We start from the raw sequence: 22,923 nt of genomic DNA on the forward strand, positions 1-22,923 counted from the left end.
CGAGAGGGCAATCTACCTTTACAATCGGTCCTATTAGCCAACGTACAATCAATCGATAATTAAATAGACGAACTACGATCGTTTTACCAACGGGACATTAAAAACTGTAATATCTTATGTTTCACAGAGTCGTGGCTGAACGACGACATGAATAACATACAGCTGGCGGGTTTTAAGCTTTTTCGGCATGATAGATACTCCACACACAGAGACGCATACAAAGCTTTCCTTCGACCACCATAAGGCAAATCTGACCATAATTATATCCTCCTGATTCCTGCTTACAAGCAAAAACTAAAGCAGGAAGCACCAGTGACTCGGTTAATAAGAAAGTGGTCAGATGAAGCAGATGCTAAACTACAGGACTGTTTTGCAGCACAGACTGGAATATATTACGGGATTCTTCCGATGGCATTGAGGAGTATACCCCATCAGTCACTGGCTTCATCAATAAGTGCATCGATGACATCGTCCCCCACAGTCATGGTACGTACATACTCCAACCAGAAGCCATGGATTACAGGCAACATCCGCACTGAGCTAAATGGTATAGCTGCTGCATTCACGGAGCAATATTCTAACCCGGAAGCTTATAAGAGATCCTGCTATGCCCTCCGACAAACCATCAAACAGGCAAAGCTTCAATACAGGACTAAGATCTAATCGTACTACACCGGCTCCGACGCTTGCAAACTATTACAGACTACAAAGGGAAGCACAGCCGCGAGCTGCCCAGCGACACGAGCCTACCAGACGAGCTAGATTACTTCTATGCTCGCTTCAAGGCAAGTAACACTGAAGCATGCATGAGAGCATCAGCTGTTCCGGACGACTGTGATCACGCTCGCCGCAGCTGATGTGAGTAAGACCTTTAAACAGGTCAACATTCTCAAGGACGCAGGGCAAGACGGATAACCAGGACGTGTAATCCGAGCATGCACTGACCAACTGGCAAGTGTCTTCACTGACATTTTCAACCTGTCCCTGACCGAGTCGGTAATATCAACATGTTTCAAGCAGACTACCATAGTCCCTGTGTCCAAGAACACTAAGGTAACCTGCCTAAATGACAACCGACCCGTAGCACTCACGTCTGTAGCCATAAAGTGCTTTGAAAGGCTGGTCATGGATCACAACACCATTATCCCAGAAACCCTAGACCCACTCCAATTTGCATACCGCCCAAACAGATCCACAGAAGATGCTATCTCTATTGTACTCCACACACCCCTTTCCCACCTGGACAAAAATAACACCTATGTGAGAATGCTATTCATTGACTACAGCTCCCCGTTCAACACCATAGTGCCCTCAAAGCTCATCACTAAGCTAAGGACCCTGGGACTAAACATCTCCCTCTGCAACTGGATCCTGGACTTCCTGACGGGCCGCACCCAGGTGGTAAGGGTAGGTAACAACATCAGCCACGCTGATCCTCAACACGGGGGCCCCTCAGGGGTAAGTGCTCAGTCCCCTCCTGTACTCCCTTTTCACTCATGACTGCATGGCCAGCAACGACTCCAACAACATCATCAAGTGTTCCGATGACAACAGTGGTAGGCCTGATCACCGACAACGACGAGACAGCCTATAGGGAGGAGGTCAGAGAACTGGCCCTGTGAGCCAGGACAACAACCTCTCAACGTGATCAGGACAAAGGAGATGATTGTAGACTACAGGAAAAGGAGGACCTTTCACACCCCCATTCTCACTGACGGGGGCTGCAGTGGAGCAGGTTGAGAGCTTCAAGTTCCTTGGTGTCCACAATCACCAACAACCTATCGTGTTCCAGACACTCTAAAACAGTCGTGAAAAGGGCACGACAAAACCTATTCCCCCGTCAGAAGACTGAAAAGACTTGGCATCGGTCCTCAGATCCTAAAAAGGTTCACCAGCTGCACTATCGAGAGCATCCTGATGGGTTGCATCACCGCCTGGTTTGGCAACTTCTCGGCCTCCAACCGCATGGCATTACAGAGGGTAGTGCGTATGTAACGGATGTGAAATGGCTAGCTAGTTAGCGGGTACGCGCTAGTAGCGTTTCAATCAGTTACGTCACTTGCTCCGAAACCTAGATGTAGTGTTGCCCCTTGCTCTGCAAGGGCCGCGGCTTTTGTGGAGCGATGGGTAACGACGCTTCGTGGGTGACTGTTGTTGATGTGTGCAGAGGGTCCCTGGTTCGCGCCCGTGTCGGGGCGAGGGGACGTACTAAAGTTATACTGTTACATTGATGCTGTTGACCCGGATCACTGGTTGCTGCGGAAAAGGAGGTTGAAAGGGGGGTGAGTGTAACGGATGTGAAATGGCTAGCTAGTTAGCGGGTACGCGCTAGTAGCGTTTCAATCAGTTACGTCACTTGCTCCGAAACCTAGATGTAGTGTTGCCCCTTGCTCTGCAAGGGCCGTGGCTTTTGTGGAGCGATGGGTAACGACGCTTCGTGGGTGACTGTTGTTGATGTGTGCAGAGGGTCCCTGGTTCGCGCCCGTGTCGGGGCGAGGGGACGTACTAAAGTTTTACTGTTACACGTACGGCCCCCAGTACATCACTGACTGGTATGGCAACTTCTCGGCCTCCAACCGCATGGCATTACAGAGGATAGTGCGTACGGCCCAGTACATCACTGGGGCCAAGCTTCCTGGCACCCAGGACCTCTATACCAGGCGGTGTCAGAGGAATGCCCTAAAAATTGTCTCCAGCCACCCTAGTCATGGATAGAACAGCAGCTAGAACAGCAAGCGGTACCGGAGCGCCAAGTCTAGTTCCAAAAGGCTTCTTAACAGCTTAACAGGAAGGTCTTGAAAAAAAAAGAGAGACTCCAGCCACCCTGGACTGTTCTCTCTGCTACCGCACGGCAAGCGTACCGGAGCGCCAAGCCTAGGACCAAAAGGGTTTTATTTTTTGGGTTGCGTAAACAACAATAGTAATTGTGTGATAAATAAAAATCCTCAGCAAACTACCAATATAATGACAAAGTGAAATGTTCGCAAAAATAATTATTCCCACTTGATCCAGATCCAGATTTGTAATTGACCGTTTTTGGGTTGTGTAAACAACAACTGTAATTGTGTGATGGTGGGGCAGCGTTCATTTATGGTCGACTCCGTGGGAAAGTCAACCTGAACATGTGTAACGGAGGTGAGAACGTGCCGTAAACTCACTCCACAGCGAGCTTGAAACGTCACAGATGGAGCTATCCAACTGGTACCTTTTGTATATCTTCAATCGGTTCATCGTCAAGGAGAGCGGTCACATGTGTTGAGAAGCAGAGGATCACTAGTTTGAGCCAAGTATGGGGACAGTGGAAGAAGCTAAACTGTTAGCAGCACACTGACGTCAGTCACATATGAACAAATAAAGTTAGTCTTTTCCAAACTAAACCTGTTTTGTAAGGTCTATAAATTGGAGTTCAGGCTTTATTTGACCTGTTAAAGTAGGAGATGGAATTAATTTTGTCCATTACAGAGAGTCTCACAAAAAAGCTTTTCATTCAATCATATTTCGTGGCTTTTAGAAAAGGAGTACGGAGCTTGTTTAAAAATATATTGTTTAATATGCCATTTTTAACAAGTTGTGTAGATCAGATGTTAATGAAGCATTACAGACCACATTGAAGTGTCTGGAGTTTAGTTTGTGTGTTCTAGAGTCGTGTAAAGAAAGGGGCGGTTGACTGGGACAGACAATGTAACATCCATAATGTTTTGAGAAAATGTTTATGTAAAACATGCACCTTACATCGGATCATCTTGAAACTTTCTCTCTAAAGCTAACTTTCACCAAGGTTTTATATGGTCTATTGGTTTCTCTCTTTTCATTGGCAGAATCCTTTTTCAGTGTTATGATATTCATAACATCCATATCCACCAGTCTATCTTCATGTCAACTATTTTCAATGTTACTTTTTATTTAACCTTTATTTAACTAGGCGAGTCAGTTAAGAACAAATTCTTATTTTCAATGACGGCCTAGGAAAAGTGGGTTAACTGCCTTGTTCAGGGGCAGAATGACAGATTTTTACCTTGTCAGCTCGGGGATTCGATCTAGCAACCTTTCGGTTACTGGCATAACGCTCTAACCACCAGGCTACCTGCCGCCCCAAAACTAACAGAACTCTGCTGGTTGTCCTGGTAACAGATACCAGTGGACAGATCTATTGTATTTGTTCAAACTAAACTACAAAACTTACTTTGATGAGTCAAATCTGATCCTTTCTTCTCTTCTCCTCCTCTCACAGTTCCACTCAGCCCCGTTGTTTTCCTGCAGTCCACCAGCAGCACAGACAACCTCTTCATACCCAGCAGTAAGGAGCAACCGGGAGAGGGATGATACAGGGACTCCGGGAGGGAGGAAGGGCTAGCGTTGTCCTGGTAACCATAAAGAGGGGACACAAACACATATCATTATGGATGCTGATGTCACTGTTGTCATAAAGTGCTTTACAGAAACCCAGCCCAGACCCCGATAGAGCAAGCTGTATGCTAGACCAGACCAAGCTGTACCATCTGGTGTTCTGTTCTGGAGAGACTCTTCTCTGACTCGTCAGCATCAGGATGTTGTTGAGGCTCCCCAGAGGATCCAGGATAGTCATGTCTCTCTCCTGTGTGAACGAGAACATCAAACAGATGGTAAACTTACGACTGTCTATTAAAATCATAGGGTCTTACAAGAGTCATTAATATCTCTAAACTGGGCCTAAAACGCAAACGTTAAAGGGTTGTTCCATGAAATGAGTGCATTTTGTGTCCCTTTGATATTTTAAGTAGAAATTCTGTTGTATTAGATGAGGTGCACTTTAATGAAGACCACATGGAGAATTCAATAAATCTCATTTAAAAGACCCCAAAATATATGTACCAATGGCAGATTGACCCTTTAACAATTCCTACAGTACTGAACAACATATTCAAGTGTAGAACTTCAGTAGAATGCCCCTTAAAAACCCCACATTAGTTCAACAACTGCATAGTTTGTGCCCCTGTTTAAGACAGTACTCACTGGTGTTTATCAGATATTCTGTCTCCTCCTCTTTCACTCCCAAAACGTCTTCCTCCTTCACCTTTATTGAGATAGCCTCTTCTTCCTCTCTAAAAGGTGCTTTCTCTTCTTTTCCTATAACAGCCTCTTCTTCCTCCTTTTTCATTCTGAAAGGTTCTTTCTCTCCTTTCACTGTAATATCCTCCTCCTCTTCTTCTTCTTTCACGACAATGTTCAGTCCCAAAGCTTCTTTCTCCGTACAGCAGGCATCCTCTTCTTTAACAGTGGATGAGTAGTTTAGTGAACTCATGATCGGGGATGTTAGCTAGCTAGCTAGCATTAGCGACTAGCCTAGTGCTAGACTCAATATCAATATTTAACAAGTATGCAAATTGAACAAGCAAATTAAGTTCAAGTTAACCAGTTGATACGTCAACTGAAATGTGTTTTAAACACTTAGATTAGCAAATTTACATTAACATGGTCTAAAGCGTCAATCTTTCAGTTTTATGTTGGCTAGCAAGCTACCGAGGTGGTTGAAAGAGTAGCCGTGTTGTTGTTCCTGAAGAAGCGTCCCGTCCAGTAAATTATACGTCACGCAAGAATCATCACCTGAAAGACGTACATCCGCCATCTGCTGACTTAAGTGGGTAACGCAGTTTGGAAACAATAGTTTTTACACTTTTTGTATTGGAAAGAACGTCATAATAATTTAACAATAATTTAACAATAAACTGATATATTTTCTCTTACAAGTAATTATTTTCTGTACACAGACGTAGAAGCTTACTATGAATATACAGATGATGATTAAATACTTATATGAATAGGTAGTGTGTTAATACACATTTACTCTGTTTATTTTTTACATTTGTTTTAATCTAGATGTGATCATGCTATCCACTTCAATCAGTGTAAGATACAAACCATCCTGTAAACAACAGAGCAAATGCATCACATGCAAATAGCACTTGATTATCTGTAGTGCTATACACTGAGTAGACAAAACATTAAGAACACCTGTTCCTTCCATGACTTAGACTGACCAGGTGAATCCAGGCTAAAGCTATGATCCCTTATTGATGTCACTAGTTAAATCCACTTCAATCAGTGTGGATGAAAGGGGGGGAGACAGGTTAAATAAGGATTTTTAAGCCTTGAGACAAATGAGACACGGATTGTGTATGCGTGCCATTCAGAGAGTGAATGGGGAAGACAACATTTTATAAGGGTCTTTGAACGAGTATGGTATTAGGATGGTAGTTGGGTTTGGGTCAAGAACTGCAACGCTGCTGGGGTTTTCAGCTCAACAGTTTCCCATGTGTACCAAGAATGGTCCACCACCCAAACAGTGCCGTTTAAGATGAGGCAGGACGATTTGTTTATTCATTGCCTTATTTCTATTACAGCATATTAGATGACTGTCATTCATATTCCATTCACCCTGTTCAATGTAACAGCGATAGGTTTAGGCTACTACATGATACTTACATTTTCACTATAACCATCATGAGGTTGCTACAACCTGCCTATGAATGAAAGTTTACAACATAGGTCGAGAGAAAAATCGGAAAAATATATTGACACATTCAATACTGCCTTGCACACTATTGCCTACATCTAGCTGATATGGGTTTAATCAGTAGTCCAACAGTTTCAAACAAAAGATTCTATTGGACAAATTCAGGTATGTTTATCTTGGTTTTGTTCCGTTTATGAAACGTTTGTCAACAGAATCGGCGGAATGAATACACCCCTGATCAGGCATAAACACAGTTCACTTTCATAACAGCCACGTTGTATTCCTTCTCTCCTCCTCTCACCTTTTCCCTTTGCTTCTGGACTTCAATACACAACACATCAGCTGTATGTGACCAGGCGAAAAAACCTTTCCAAGTCAAACCATACCATAACTGCTACACACAGCCTACATCCTTGTCACCATATTAGCTAAAGTAACATCATAGTCAACATAGCTAATATAACTAACATGTTAGTAAACCTGCTACAATCATGCAGTAACGTTACAGTGTAGAGTCAGTAAGCAGTTTAGCACTTACATTGGTGGACCCCGGTGGCAATACATTTGTAAAACCAAAAGCTTACCTTGACTTGGAAGAGTTCCCGTGTTGTTTTGGAAAGTCATAGCCAGCTAGCTGTTTGAGCAGGGTGTTTAAGTAACCTAAACTTGCTCGCTGCATTTGCTAGCTAAGTAAGTGAAATTGAAAGTGGAAAATAAATGACGAAGTCTCTCTTTCTCTCGCTTCTCCTAATTTGTTCAAAACTGTTCAACTATTGTCTTTCTCTCTCTTTGAGTCAACTACTCACCACATGTTATGCACTGCAGTGCTAGCTAGCTGTAGCTTATGCTTTCAGTACTAGATTCATTCTCTGATCCTTTCATTGGTTGGACATCATGTCAGTTCATGTTGCAAGAGCTCTGATAGGTTGGAGGACGTCCTCCGGAAGTTGTCATAATTACTGTGTAAGTCTATGGAAGGGCTTGAGAACCATGAGCCTCCTGGGTTTTGTATTGAAGTCAATGTACCCAGAGGAAGATGCAAAGTAGTATGTTTTAATCAATTATCTGGTGATTACATTATATTTAGTAGAGTTATATCTAAAAAGGATAACTTTCTAAATGTTTTACCATTTTTATTTTTCTGAAAATCACTCAGGAGGATTGTGCTCCCCTTCCTCCTCTGAGGAGCCTCCACTGCACCCAAAGGACATCCAGACAACTTGACACAATTGTGGGAAGCATTGGAGTCAACATGGGCCAGCATCCCTGTGGAACGCTTTCGACACCTTGAAGAGTCCATAACTCAATGAATTGAGTCTGTTCTGAGGGAAAAAGGGGAAGGTGTACTCCACATTAGGAAGGTGTATATCTGCCATTTAGCAGACACTTTTATCCAAAGCGATTTGCAGTCATGTGTGCAAACACTTTACATATGGGTGGTCCCAGGAATCAAACCCACTACCCTGGTTTTAATAACAAGCACTATACTTTACCAACTGAGCTACAGGACCACAAGGAATGATCAAGGAAGGATGGAGATAAAAAAAACACACACACACACACACACACACACACACACACACACACACACACACACACACACACACACACACACACACACACACACACACACACACACACACACACAGCGCCTGAGTTTGAAACATCTAATTTAATCAAAGACAGTAACATTGAAACTGACATACTCCATATTTAGTTCAAATCAAATGTTATTTGTCACATGAATACAACAAGTGCAGTAGACCGTGAAATGTTGAATACAACAGGTGTAGTAGAACTTACTTATGTTCCACCATAATTTGCAAATAAATTCATTAAAAATCAATGTGATTTTCTGGATTTTTTTCCCCTCATTTTGTCTGTCATAGTTGAAGTGTACCTATGATGAAAATTACATGCCTCTCTCATCTTTTTAAGTGGGAGAACTTGCACAATTGGTGGCTGACTAAATACCTTTTTGCCCCACTGTATATACACTGCTCAAAATAATAAAGGGAACACTTAAACAACACAATGTAACTCCAAGTCAATCACACTTCTGTGAAATCAAACTGTCCACTTAGGAAGCAACACTGATTGACAATAAATTTCACATGCTGTTGTGCAAATGGAATAGACACAAGGTGGAAATTATAGGCAATTAGCAAGACACCCCCCAAAACAGGAGTGATTCTGCAGGTGGTGACCACAGACCACTTCTCAGTTCCTATGCTTCCTGGCTGATGTTTTGGTCACTTTTGAATGCTGGCGGTGCTCTCACTCTAGTGGTAGCATGAGACGGAGTCTACAACCCACACAAGTGGCTCAGGTAGTGCAGTTCATCCAGGATGGCACATCAATGCGAACTGTGGCAAAAAGGTTTGCTGTGTCTGTCAGCGTAGTGTCCAGAGCATGCAGGCGCTACCAGGAGACAGGCCAGTACATCAGGAGACGTGGAGGAGGCCGTAGGAGGGCAACAACCCAGCAGCAGGACCGGTACCTCCGCCTTAGTGCAAGGAGGTGCACTGCCAGAGCCCTGCAAAATGACCTCCAGCAGGCCACAAATGTGCATGTCAGCATATGGTCTCACAAGGGGTCTGAGGATCTCATCTCGGTACCTAATGGCAGTCAGGCTACCTCTGGCGAGCACATGGAGGGCTGTGCGGCCCCACAAAGAAATGCCACCCCACACCATGACTGACCCATCGCCAAACCGGTCATGCTGGAGGATGTTGCAGGCAGCAGAACGTTCTCCACGGCGTCTCCAGACTCTGTCACGTCTGTCACATGTGCTCATGTGCTCAGTGTGAACCTGCTTTCATCTGTGAAGAGCACAGGGCGCCAGTGGCGAATTTGCCAATCTTGGTGTTCTCTGGCAAATGCCAAACGTCCTGCACGGTGTTGGCCTGTAAGCACAACCCCCACCTGTGGACGTCGGGCCCTCATACCACCCTCATGGAGTCTGTTTCTGACCGTTTGAGCAGACACATGCACATTTGTGGCCTGCTGGAGGTCATTTTGCAGGGCTCTGGCAGTGCACCTCCTTGCACTAAGGCGGAGGTACCGGTCCTGCTGCTGGGTTGTTGCCCTCCTACGGCCTCCTCCACGTCTCCTGATGTACTGGCCTGTCTCCTGGTAGCGCCTGCATGCTCTGGACACTACGCTGACAGACACAGCAAACCTTTTTGCCACAGTTCGCATTGATGTGCCATCCTGGATGAACTGCACTACCTGAGCCACTTGTGTGGGTTGTAGACTCCGTCTCATGCTACCACTAGAGTGAGAGCACCGCCAGCATTCAAAAGTGACCAAAACATCAGCCGGGAAGCATAGGAACTGAGAAGTGGTCTGTGGTCACCACCTGCAGAATCACTCCTGTTTTGGGGGGTGTCTTGCTAATTGCCTATAATTTCCACCTTTTGTCTATTCCATTTGCACAACAGCATGTGAAATTTATTGTCAATCAGTGTTGCTTCCTAAGTGGACAGTTTGATTTCACAGAAGTGTGATTGACTTGGAGTTACATTGTGTTGTTTAAGTGTTCCCTTTATTTTTTTGAGCAGTGTATATTGGTTCCTGACTTTCCTGAAAAGTTGCATATCGCGGGGGCTATTTGATGCTAATGCAGAACGCCACAGGATGTTTTTGTGCTGGTCAAGGGCAGTCAAGTCTGGGGTGAACCAAGGGCTATATCTGTTCTTAGTTCAATTTTTTTTGAAGTGGCATGCTTATTTAAGATGGTGAGGAAATTACTTTAAAAAAGCAACCAGTTATCCTCTACTGACGGGATGAGGTCATTATCCTTCCAGGATACCCGGGCCAGGTCGATTAGAAAGGCCTGCTCACTGATGTGTTTTAGGGAGAGTTTGACAGTGATGAGGGGTGGTCATTTGACCACACGTAGGCAATGAGGCAGTGATGGCTGAGATCCTGGTTGAAGACAGCAGAGGCGTATTTAGAGGGCAAGTTGGTGAGGATGATATCTACGAGGGTGCCCATTGCTACGGATTTAGAGTTGTACCTGGTGGTTTCCTTGATGATTTGTGTGAGATTGAGGGCATCAAGCTTAGATTGTAGGACGGCTGGGGTGTTAAGCTGGTCCCAGTTTAGGTCACCTAACAGTGCTAACTCTGAATATAGATGGGGGGGAAATCAATTCCATATGGTGTCCAGGGCACGGCTGAAGGGGGTCTATAGCAAGCGGAAACGGTGAGAGACTTGTTTCTGGAAAGGTGGATTTTTAAAAGTAGAAGCTCGAACTGTTTGGGCACAGACCTGGATAGTTCGACAGAACTCTGTAGGCTATCTCTGCAGTAGATTGCAACTCCGCCCCCTTTGGCAGTTCTATCTTGTCGGAAAATGTTATAGTTAGGGATGGAAATTTCAGGATTATCAGAGGGGTATACTACGAAGCAAGATAGAACTATTCAGACATTCCAAATCAGACTTCATCCATATCATGAAGGTGGATATTAATCCAACCATTTCAATAGTAATGACCAGGCTGAAGGAAACAGGATATGCCTGTACAATTTGATAAATGCCAACAGACAATTTGTTAGTCTCTTTGACATGGTGGGGTCTTTTTGTGTCAGTAAAAATGTCTAAGCGAGAAATGGCTGTGGAAACTCCTTTATGAGCAAATATTTATATAATAACCATCACATCTTAGTTAACTTGGAGTCAAGTGATGATATGTTGTGTGGTCCTCCCACTACGACTTGGGAAACCATGCAGTTTATTAGGCTACAGACTAAATAAGTTATGAACTTCACAGGGTGGTGAAACTGCATGTGATGAGCTTGATGCTCCTTTTCAATACATTTTGATGGTCTTATTCTTGTGACATGATGATCGATGCTTGGTTGCTATTTGATGAATAAAATATGGCTCTTATCCATATTAGTCTCATCATGTATGTTGTCTACCCGCACTGTATATGTGAGCTGCTAGCTACAGTGCACGTGCCATGTTCACGTTGTCTATAAAACCCAACAGCTTTTAAAAACCATCAGTAGAGTTGAAAATGTGATGGAAACATTTAACTTGTATTTTTTATTCGGTATATGGGAATTTAAAAGCAACAGTTAATTATTTGTGCACCACGTCATCACCCAAAGCCTTTTATCCGCAATAAGTCTGTCTGAAAATCTGTGGCAAATTGCACGGAAACTTAGATACTAAGGTGGATATTGATCCAACACCTGCTACTTATTCAAACCACTGGGCACAGACGTAAGTCATTGGATTTAGGTTGCCAGATCGAGGAACTCTTCATTGAGACAATAATAAACAGCAATCCGTGGGAGAGTTGAGGTGGATATTATAAAATAAGTATCTGCTGGAGTCCAAGTCAAACCAAGATTCTTTATTTCTGAGCTCAGAGAGAATAAAAATGTAGAAGTAATACATTACAGAGTTACACAGTTATTCATACAAGGACGCAGGTGCAGCTGGTTTGCAACACATAATGATGGTCCCAAGAACAGGAGATTATAATAGGACAGTATCACAAGGTTAGTCACATACTCAGTTATGTGGACACATACAATTAACATTTTCCATTACAGTCTGAATATTTTCATTTCATTAAATCATCAGTGGGCCAACAATGCAAATGTAAACAATGGAACAAATGCATCACATCCAAATATCACTGTATTATCTGTAGTGCTGGAGGAAAGACACCCAGACAAACACAGAGTCAGAGTTTAAAAAAAGGACCATTTAAACACATGGAATCTGATCTACTCTATATGCAAACTGACATACTCCATATTCAATTCATGTTTTCTAATAAAAACATACAGATATGATTAAGTATACTTTGTACAATTCAATTTCATATGGTAAAACAGGTAAACACATTATCAGTCAACAATATAAGACATGGGAGCACTGTGACTGTTTTCTAATTAATTTTAAGTCAATGTGATGTGAAATATGAGTTCACACAGTAGGATAAGTATTCTCTCCTGTGTGGATTCTCACATGACGTTTAAGTGACTGTGATGAGTAATATGTTTTCCCACAGTCTGAACATTTTTAAGGCTTCTCCTCTGTGCGCAGTCTCATGTGTTCTTACAGGCTTCCTAAATGGGTAAAACACTTTGAACACTGGGAGCAGCGGTAAGGCTTCTCCCCTGTGTGTATTCGCTCATGAACTCTCAGGCTTTCTAAAAGGCCAAAACTATTTCCACACTGGGCGCAATGGTATGGTGTCTCCCGTGTGTATGCGCTGATGAGCTTTGAAGGTGTCTAAGCGCTTAAAACTCTTCCCACACTGAGAGCAAGGGTGTGGCTTCGCTCCTGTGTGTATCCTCTCATGTCTTTTCATGCTAACTAAATGGTTAAAACTCTTTCCACAATGTGAGCAGTAGTAAGGCTTCTCCCCCGTGTGCAGTCTCATGTGTTCCTTCAGGCTTCCTGACCGGATAAAACGCTTTCCACACTGGGCGCAATGGTATGGCTTCTCCCCTGTGTGTATTTTCTTGTGAGTTTTGAGGGTGTCTAACCGCTTAAAACTCTTTCCACACTGGGAGCAATGGAAAGGCCTCGCCCTTGTGTGTGTTCGCTCATGAGCTTTCAAATTTCCTAAGTGGCTAAAACTCTTTCCACACTGGGCGCAATTTTGTGGCTTCGGTTCTTTGTGTGTCCTCTCATGTCTTTTCAGGCTTCCTAACTTGGTAAAACTCTTTCCAATCTGGGAGCAGAGGCGTCGTCTTGCTGGTTTAGACATCTTTGATTCCTCCATGTTTGGTTTTCCTCCTGACAAAGACAGTGTTATTTTAAGAGAGACCAGCATGAAATCTCCATATCATAAAACTGCCTTGCTATGAGGTTTAATCCAAATCAGATCCCTCAATAGCCTGAGGCCAGTTTTCAAACATTTCATAATATAAAACAAATGATATTGTAGTGTCTCCTGACCCCTCCTGTCTCTCTCCAGTATTTATGCTGCAGTAGTTTATGTGTTGGGGGGCTAGGGTCGGTCTGTTATATCTGGAGTATTTCTCCTGTCTTATCCGGTGTCCTGTGTGATTTTAAGTATGCTTGCTCTAATTCTCTCTTTCTTTCTCTCTTTCTTTCTTTCTTTCTTTCTCTCTCTCGGAGAACCTGAGCCCTAGGACCATGCCTCAGGACTACCTGGCTTGATGACTCCTTGCTGTCCCCAGTCCACCTGGCCGTGCTGCTGCTCCAGTTTTGAACTGATCTGCCTGCGGCTATGGAACCCTGACCTGTTCACCGGACGTGCTACCTAAGCCGATTATAGATTTCATTTTGGATTGGAGATGTTTGATATGAGTCTGGAAGGAGAGTTTACAGTCTAGCCAGACACCTAGGTATTTGTAGTTGTCCACGTATTCTAGGTCAGAATCGTCCAGAGTAGTGATGCTAGTCAGGCGGGCGGGTGCGGGCAGCAATCAGTTGAAGAGCATGCATTTGGTTTTGCTAGCGTTTAAGAGCAGTTGGAGGCCACAGAAGAAGTGTTGTATGGCATTGAAGCTCGTTTGGAGGTATGTTAGCACAGTCTCCAAAGAAGGGCTAGATGTATACAGAATGGTGTCGTCTGCGTAGAGGTGGATCAGGGAATCACCCGCAGCAAGAGCGACATCGTTGATATATACAGAGAAAAGAGTCGGCCCGAGAATTGAACCCTGTGGTACCCCCATAGAGACTGCCAGAGGTCCAGACAACAGGCCCTCCGATTTTACACACTGAACTCTATCTGCGAAGTAGTTGGTGAACCAGGCGAGGCAGTCATTTGAGAAACCAAGGCTATTGAGTCTGCCAATAAGAATACGGTGATTGACAGAGTCGAAAGCCTTGGCCAGGTCAATGAAGACGGCTGCACAGTACTGTCTTTTATCGATGGCGGTTATGATATCGTTTAGTACCTTGAGCGTGGCTGAGGTGCACCCGTGACCAGCTCGGAAACTGGATTGCACAGCGGAGAAGGTACGGTGGGATTCGAAATGGTCAGTGATCTGTTTATTAACTTGGCTTTCAAAGACTTTAGAATGGCAGGGCAGGATGGATATAGGTCTGTAACAGTTTGGGTCTAGAGTGTCACCCCCTTTGAAGAGGGGGATGACCGCGGCAGCTTTCCAATCTTTAGGGATCTCGGACGAAATGAAAGAGAGGTTGAACAGACTGGTAATAGGGGTTGCAACAATGGCAGCGGATAATTTTAGAAAGAGAGGGTCCAGATTGTCTAGCCCAGCTGATTTGTACAGGTCCAGGTTTTGCAGCTCTTTCAGAACATCTGCGATCTGGATTTGGGTGAAGGAGAAGGTGGCGAGGCTCGGGCAAGTAGCTGCGAGGGGTGCGGAGCTGTTGGCCGGGGTTGGGGTAGCCAGGAGGAAAGCATGGCCAGCAGTAGAGAAATGCTTATTGAAATTTTCGATTATCATGGATTTATCGGTGGTGACCTTGTCGCCTAGCCTCAGTGCAGTGGGCAGCTGGGAGGAGGTGCTCTTGTTCTCCATGGACTTTACAGTGTCCCAGAACGTTTTGGAGTTAGAGCTACAGGATGCAAATTTCTGTTTGAAAAAGCTAGCCTTTGCTTTCCTGACTGACTGTGTGTATTGGTTCCTGACTTCCCTGAACAGTTGCATATCGCAGAGACTAGTCGATGCTATTGCAGTCCGCCACAGGATGTTTTTGTGCTGGTCGGCAGTCAGGTCTGGAGTGAACCAAGGGCTATATCTGTTCTAAGTTCTACATTTTTTGAAAGGGGCATGCTTATTTAATATGGTGAGGAAATTACTTTTAAAGAACGACCAGGCATCCTCGACTGACGGGATGAGGTCAATATCCTTCCAGGATACCTGGGCCAGGTCGATTAGAAAGGCCTGCTCGCAGAAGTGTTTTAGGGAGCGTTTGACAGTGATGAGGGAATGGTCGTTTGACCGTGGACCCATTACTGACGCAGGCAGTGATCGCTGAGATGCTGATTGAAAACAGCGGAGGTGTATTTGGAGGGCAAGTTGGTCAGGATAATGTCTATGAGGGTGCCCATGTTTACAGATTTAGGGTTGTACCTGGTGGGTTCCTTGATGATTTGTGTGAGATTGAGGGCATCTAGCTTAGATTGTAGGACTGCCGGGGTGTTAAGCATATCCCAGTTTAGGTAACCTAACAGAACGAACTCTGAATCTAGATAGGGGGCGATCAATTCACAAATGGTGTCCAGGGCACAGCTGGGAGCTGAGGGGGGTCGATAGCTGGCGGAAACAGTGAGAGACTTATTTCTGGAGAGGTTCATTTTTAAAATTAGAAGTTCGAACTGTTTGGGCATAGACCTGGAAAGTATGACAGAACTTTGCAGGATATCTCTGCAGTAGATTGCAACTCCTCCCCCTTTGGCAGTTCTATCTTGACGGAAAATGTTGTAGCTGGGTATGGAAATCTCAGAATTGTTGGTGACCTTCCTAAGTCAGGATTCAGACACTGCAAGGACATCAGGGTTGGCGGAGTGTGCTAAAGCAGTGAGTAAAACAAACTTAGGGAGGAGGCTTCTGATGTTGACATGCGTGAAACAAAGGTTTTTTCTATCACAGAAGTCAACAAATGAGGGTGACTGGGGACACGCAGGGCCTGGGTTTACCTCCACATCACCTGAGGAACAGAGGAGGAGGGTACGGCTAAAGGCTATCAAAACTGGTCGCCTAGAGAGTTGGGAACAAAGAATAAAAGGAGCCTATTTATGGGCGTGGTGGAATAGATTCAGGCATAATGTGCAGACAAGGGTATGGTGGGGTGCGGGTACAGCGGAGGTAAGCCCAGGCACTGAGTGATGATTTGAGAGGTTGTATCTCTGGATAAACTGGTTATAATGGGTGAGGTCATCGCATGAGTGGGAGGTGGGACAAAGGAGGTATCAGAGGTACAGTGGGGCAAAAAAGTATTTAGTCAGCCACCAATTGTGCAAGTTCTCCCAGTTAAAAAGATGAGAGGTCAGTAATTTTCATCATAGGCACACTTCAACTATGACAGACAAAATGAGAAGAAAAAAAATCCAGAAAATCACATTGTAGGATTTTTAATGATTTTCTTTTTGAAAATTACAGGCCTCTCTCATCTTGTTAAGTGGGAGAACTTGCACAATTGGTGGCTGACTAAATACTTTTTTGCCCCACTGTATAATGAGTGGAACTAGGGGCTCCATTGTAAACTAAAACAATGATAACTAACCTAAACAACAGTATACAAGGCATATTGACATATGAGAGAGACATACAGCGAGGCATAAAGTAATCACAGGTGTTGATTGGGAGAGCTAGCTAAGACAACAACGGGTGAGACAACAACAGCTAATCAGCTAAAACAACAGGTAAAATGGCGATGAATGGGCAGAGAGGTTCGGTTAACTACACACAGAGCCTGAGTTCGCGGCTGGGGCCGACAGATAAACTAAATAAATAAACAGAACTGAGTACCATGATTAATGGACAGTCAAGCCGGCATCAGCTATGTAGCCAAATGATCATAGGGTCCAGGGGGCAGCAATAGAAGGAACAGGGAAGCCGTGGAGTAGTCGCTGCTACGCTAGCACGCGGGCGACACAGCGTTTAAAGTTAGTAGCCCGGGGCTAGTAGAAGCGTCTGCTCCGACATCCGACGGAGGCCAGTTGAAGGCACAGCTGATGGAGTATTCGTCGGCAGACCTGTCGTGGTGGTGCGGCGGGGTGCCATGTCGACTAAGTATTCAAGCCAGACGGCGAAAGAGGGAGAGTTTTCCGTGCTAAAGGTTAGCTGATGACCGCTAGCAGTGGTTAGCTGACTGATAATTGGTAGCTAGTTAGCTAGCTAGCTTCAGTTGAGGTATTCCAGATCGAAGGTAAATAGAAATACTTTAGGAAAAAAAAAAAAAAGATCCACACCACATTGGGTGAGGCGGGTTGCAGGAGAGTATTTAGAAGTTGAGGTTTAGGAAAAATATTTAAAAGAACACGAAGAAAAAGATATATACACATGGGACGAGACAAGACAAAGACGTCTGACTGCTATGCCATCTTGGAATTTTTGGTCTCCACTGGCTATCTGGCCAACAGGCTCCACTCTAGTCTCCACTGGCTATCTGGCCAACAGGCTCCACTCTAGTCTCCACTGGCTATCTGGCCAACAGGCTCCACTCTAGTCTCCACTGGCTATCTGGCCAACAGGCTCCACTCTAGTCTCCACTGGCTATCTGGCCAACAGGCTCCACTCTAGTCTCCACTGGCTATCTGGCCAACAGGCTCCACTCTAGTCTCCACTGGCTATCTGGCCAACAGGCTCCACTCTAGTCTCCACTGGCTATCTGGTCAACAGGCTCCACTCTAGTCTCCACTGGCTATCTGGCCAACAGGCTCCACTCTAGTCTCCACTGGCTATCTGGCCAACAGGCTCCACTCTAGTCTCCACTGGCTATCTGGCCAACAGGCTCCACTCTAGTCTCCACTGGCTATCTGGCCAACAGGCTCCACTCTAGTCTCCACTGGCTATCTGGCCAACAGGCACCACTGGCTATCTGGCCAACAGGCTCCACTCTAGTCTCCACTGGCTATCTGGCCAACAGGCTCCACTCTAGTCTCCACTGGCAATCTGGCCAACAGTCTCCACTGGCTATCTGGCCAACAGGCTCCACTCTAGTCTCCACTGGCTATCTGGCCAACAGGCTCCACTCTATTCAGTATCTTCTGCTGATGTGTGCCTGGTAGCACTACTCTACTCTTTTCCTTTCAGCAGGTTAATACCTGCCTGGCGCCCCAACAAAATCTTTATCTTTACCCCCCTTTAATAACTAGGGTTAATACCTGCCTGGCGCCTGATAAAGGAAGGAATATCTTTAAGGTAATGACTAAATGATTCCACCCTGAAACTCTATGACGGTGTGAAATGTATTAGAGTTATAAGGCTATAATAATGTGTGTGTATAGGACAAGACTCCCGGGTGGCGCAGTGGTCTAGGGCACTGCATCGCAGTGCTAGCTGCGCCACCAGAGTCTCTGGGTTCACGCCCAGGCTCTGTCGCAGCCGGCCGCAACCGGGAGGTCCGTGGGGCGACGCACAATTGGAATAGCGTCGGCCGGGTTAGGGGTTAGGGAGGGATTGGCCGGTAGGGATATCCTTGTCTCAGTATGTAAAAAATGTAATAAAATGTATGCACTTTACTGTAAGTCGCTCTGGATAAGAGCGTCTGCTAAATGACTAAAATGTAAATGTAAGACGAGGACAGAATGTTACTATTTAGCAATGTAAGCAGAAGTATAGTTGAGACATTCAAAGAAAAGAGGTCGACAGACATCTTGTGACTGTGAAACTGATAGCAGGAAGGAAGTCTCCCCACAGAGGGAGGGGAGAAACCGTTAGGCAGAAGATTATTGAACATGTGGCAGAATAAGATAAGCAATATATGGGTAGAACATTGGGATTGAGTTAGAGAAGAGGGGCATTCATAAAGTGTATGTTATAACCAAATGTGAGGTATAAAAGGCTATGTGCAATGTATGATTTTCAGAACGTTCTCTGAATAAAGGATTGACCTATTGCATACTGAGACTTTGTCTAATTCTTCTATTAAACCCGGGCCTTACAACCTCGGGGGAATTGGTCAAAGCTTACGTGATTGTTGAGTTAACATCATTGGGATTAATAATTCTCGTGACAGCGCCCCAACAAAATCTTTATCGTTACCCTCCTCTAAAAATACAGCTACAGAATTAGCATAGTAGGCCAATGTAACTTAATATTACCTGAAATATTTGGGACTAACTTATTTCTTGCCACCCATTCTGAAACTAACTTCAGCTCTTTGTCAAGTGTTGCTGTCATTTCAGTTGCTGTGGTAGCTGATGTGTGGAGTCATCTGCATACATAGACACACTGCCTTTATTCAAAGGCAGTGGCATGTCGTTAATAAAGATTGAAAAAAGTAAGGTGCCTAGACAGCTGCCCTGGGGAATCCCTGATTCTGTTGTACTGGCTTCCATTCTGGAACACCCTCTGTGTTCTGTTAGACAGGTAGCTCTTTATCCACAATATAGCAGGGGGTGTAAAGCCATAACACAAGTTTTTCCAGCAGCAGACTATGATCGCATTGTATCTGGTCAAACACAATTATTACAAAAAAATGTAAGGGTTGGTAACAGGCTGATAAGTCAGCAATTTAAGCCAGTAAAGGGGGCTTTACTATTCTGAGGTAGCGGAAGGACTTTTGGCTCCCTCCAGGCCTGAGGGACACACACACTTTCTAGTAGGCTGTAAATGAAGATAAGGGAATTTATGGGTGGCAATATCAATATCGTCCGCTATTATCCTCAATCCTTTTCCATCCACGTTGTCAGACCCCGGTGACTTGTCATTGTTGATAGACAATTGTTTCACCTCTTCCACACTTACTTTACAGATTCAAAATTACAATGCTTGTCTTTCATAATTTGGTCCACTATACTTGGATGTGTAGTATCAGCGTTTGTTGCTGGCATGTCATGTCTAAGTTCGCTAATCTTGCCAATGAACAAATTCATTCAAGTAGTTGGCAATATCAGTGGGGTTTGTGATGAACGAGCCATCTGATTCAATGAATGATGGAGCTGCTTTTTACTATCATTCTTTGTCATTTATCTTTGTTTCATAGTGTAGTTCGTTCTTCTTTTTATTCAGTTTAGTCACATGATTTCTCAATTTGCAACACGTTTGCCAATCAGTTGTACAGCCAGACCTATTTGCCATCTCTTTTGCCTCCCTCTTCATCATACCATTTTAAAATCCTCATCAATCCACGTGGATTTAACAGTTTATAGTCATTTTCTTAATGGGTACATGCTTATTAGTAACTGGGATAAGCATTTTCAAATGTGTCAAGGGCAGCGTCTGGTTGCTCATCATTACACACCACGGACCAACAAATATTATTTACATCGACAACATAGGAATCACTACAAAACTTATTGTATGAACTCTTTTACACAATATTAGGCCCAGCCTTTGGAACTGTGATTTTCCTAGACATGGCTACTATATTGTGATCACTACATCTGATGGATTTGGAAACTGCTTTAAAACCAATTTCTGCAGCATGAGTAAAGATATGATCAAAATATGTTGTTGATTTCATTCCTGTACTGTTTGTAACTACCTTGGTAGGTTGATTGATAACCTGAACCAGCTTGCTGGCACTGGTTACAGTTTGAAGCTTTCTCTTGAGTGGGCAGCCTGATCACAGCTTTCCTCCAGTATTAGTTAATTAATTAACAGTGTCTGGAGTTTAGTTTGCCTGTTCTACAGTCTGGTAAAAATAGGGGGTTGACTGGGACAGACAATGTAACATCCATAATGTTTTAAGGGAAAGTTTTAGTAAAAAAGCACCTCATATCGGACAATCTTTAAACTTTCTCTCCAAAGCTAACTTTCATCAAGGTTTTATATGGTCTATTGGTTTCTCTCTTTTCAGTGTTATGATATTCAAACATCCATATCCACCAGTCTATCTTCCTGTCAACTAACAGAACTCTGCTGGTTGTCCTGGTAACAGATACCAGTCTATCTTCCTGTCAACTAACAGAACTCTGCTGGTTGTCCTGGTAACAGATACCAGTCTATCTTCATGTCAACTAACAGAACTCTGCTGGTTGTCCTGGTAACAGATACCAGTCTATCTTCCTGTCAACAGAACTCTGCTGGTTGTCCTGGTAACATATACCAGTCTATCTTCCTGTCAACAGAACTCTGCTGGTTGTCCTGGTAACAGATACCAGTCTATCTTCCTGTCAACAGAACTCTGCTGGTTGTCCTGGTAACAGATACCAGTCTATCTTCCTGTCAACTAACAGAACTCTGCTGGTTGTCCTGGTAACAGATACCAGTGGGCAGATCTATTGTATTTGTTCTAACTAAACTACAGCACTTACTTTGATGTGTCAAATCTGATCCTTTCTTCTCTTCTCGTCCTCTCACAGTTCCACTCAGCCCCGTTGTTTTCCTGCAGTCCACCAGCAGCACAGACAACCTCTTCATACCCAGCAGTAAGGTGCTACCGGGAGAGAAACGACACGGGGACTCCAGGAGGGCGGAAGGGGGCGGGCTAGCGTTGTCCTGGTAACCATAAAGAGGGGACACAGACACATCATTACGGATGCTGATGTCACTGTAGTCATAAAGGGCATTACAGAAACCCAGCCCCAGATAAAGCAAGCTGTATGCTAGACCAGACCAAGTTGTACCATCTGGTGTTCTGATCTGGAGAGACTCTTCTCTGACTCGTCAGCATCAGGATGTTGTTGAGGCTCCCCAGAGGATCCACAATAGTCATGTCTCTCTCCTGTGTGAACGAGAACATCAAACAGACGGTAAACTTATGGCCGTCTATTAAAATCACATAGGGTCTTACAAGAAGCATTATTATCTCTAAACAGGGGATAAAATGCAAATGTTAAAGGGTTGTTCGAACAAAATGGTTGCCAAATTTAAAAGTCCCCTAAATATATGTACCAATGGCAGATTGACCCTTTAACAATTCCTACAGTACTGCACAACATATTAAAGTGCAGGTATTCAGTATAATGCCCCGTAAAACCCCCACATTAGTTCAACAACTGCATAGTTTGTGCCCCTGTTTTTAAGACAGTACTCACTGATGGTAATCGGATATTCTGTCTCCTCCTCCTCCTTTTTCACTCCCAAAACATCTTCCTCTTCTTTAATTGAGATAGCCTCCTCTTCCTCTTTTACTCCAAACAGTTCTTCCACTTCTTTCAATGTTATGGCATCTTCCTCCTTTTTGATTCTGAAAGCTTCTACCTCCTCTTTCACGCTGACAACCTCTTTCCCATCTTCCTCTTTCACTGTAATATCATCCTCTTTCAACGTGATAGCCTCCTCTTCCTCCTTTTTTATTCTGAAAGCTTCTTCTGTCTCCTCTTTCACTCCTAAAACGTCTTCCTCTTCTTTAATTGAGATAGCCTTCTCTTCCTCTTTAACTCCAAACAGTTCTTCCAATGTAATGGCATCTTCCTCCTTTTTCATTCTGAAAGCTTCTTCTGTCTCCTCCTCTTTCACTCCCAAAACGTCTTCCTCCTTCACCTTTATTAAGATAGCATCCTCTCCCTCTCTAAACGGCTCTTTCTCTTCTTTCACTGTAACAGCCTCTTCTTCCTTCACTATAACAGCCTCTTCTTCCTTCACTATAACAACCTCTTCTTCCTCCCTTTTCATTATGAAAGGTTCTTTCTCTTCTTTCACTGTAATAACCTCTTCTTCTTCTTCCACAACAATGTTCAGCGCCAGATCTTCTTTCTCCGTACAACAGGCATCCTCTTCTTTAGCAGGGGATGAGTAGTTTAGCGAGCTCATGGTCGGGGATGTTAGCTAGCTAGTTAGCATTATTCTAGTACTAGGCTCTGTATCAATATTTAACAAGTTTGCAAATTGAACAAGCAAATTAGG

At 44.1% G+C, this 22,923-nt stretch overlaps 1 protein-coding gene across 1 annotated transcript; it reads right to left on the reverse strand.

Annotated features, from left to right (window-relative positions):
• Positions 1-12,328: 12,328 nt before the first annotated feature.
• Positions 12,329-21,732, reverse strand: LOC120042505 (gastrula zinc finger protein XlCGF7.1-like). The gene is made up of 3 exons (XM_038987338.1): positions 21,702-21,732; positions 21,390-21,573; positions 12,329-13,261 (listed from the first exon to the last, which is right to left on the reverse strand). Exons 1-3 carry the CDS (start codon positions 21,702-21,704, stop codon positions 12,684-12,686), a joined length of 765 nt encoding a protein of 254 aa, XP_038843266.1. The 5' UTR covers positions 21,705-21,732; the 3' UTR covers positions 12,329-12,683.
• Between the last annotated feature and the right edge of the window lie 1,191 nt (positions 21,733-22,923).

Source organism: Salvelinus namaycush, unplaced genomic scaffold, assembly GCF_016432855.1.
Source record: "Salvelinus namaycush isolate Seneca unplaced genomic scaffold, SaNama_1.0 Scaffold7, whole genome shotgun sequence".
In the NCBI taxonomy this organism is placed as follows: domain Eukaryota; kingdom Metazoa; phylum Chordata; class Actinopteri; order Salmoniformes; family Salmonidae; genus Salvelinus; species Salvelinus namaycush.

Excerpts from the sequence above, each read along its gene's own strand:
- LOC120042505 (XM_038987338.1), bottom strand. Across the intron at positions 13,262-21,389 it reads ATCAGATTTGACACATCAAA|GAGGAAAACCAAACATGGAG; the intron begins GTAAGTGCTGTA and ends TGTCTTTGTCAG.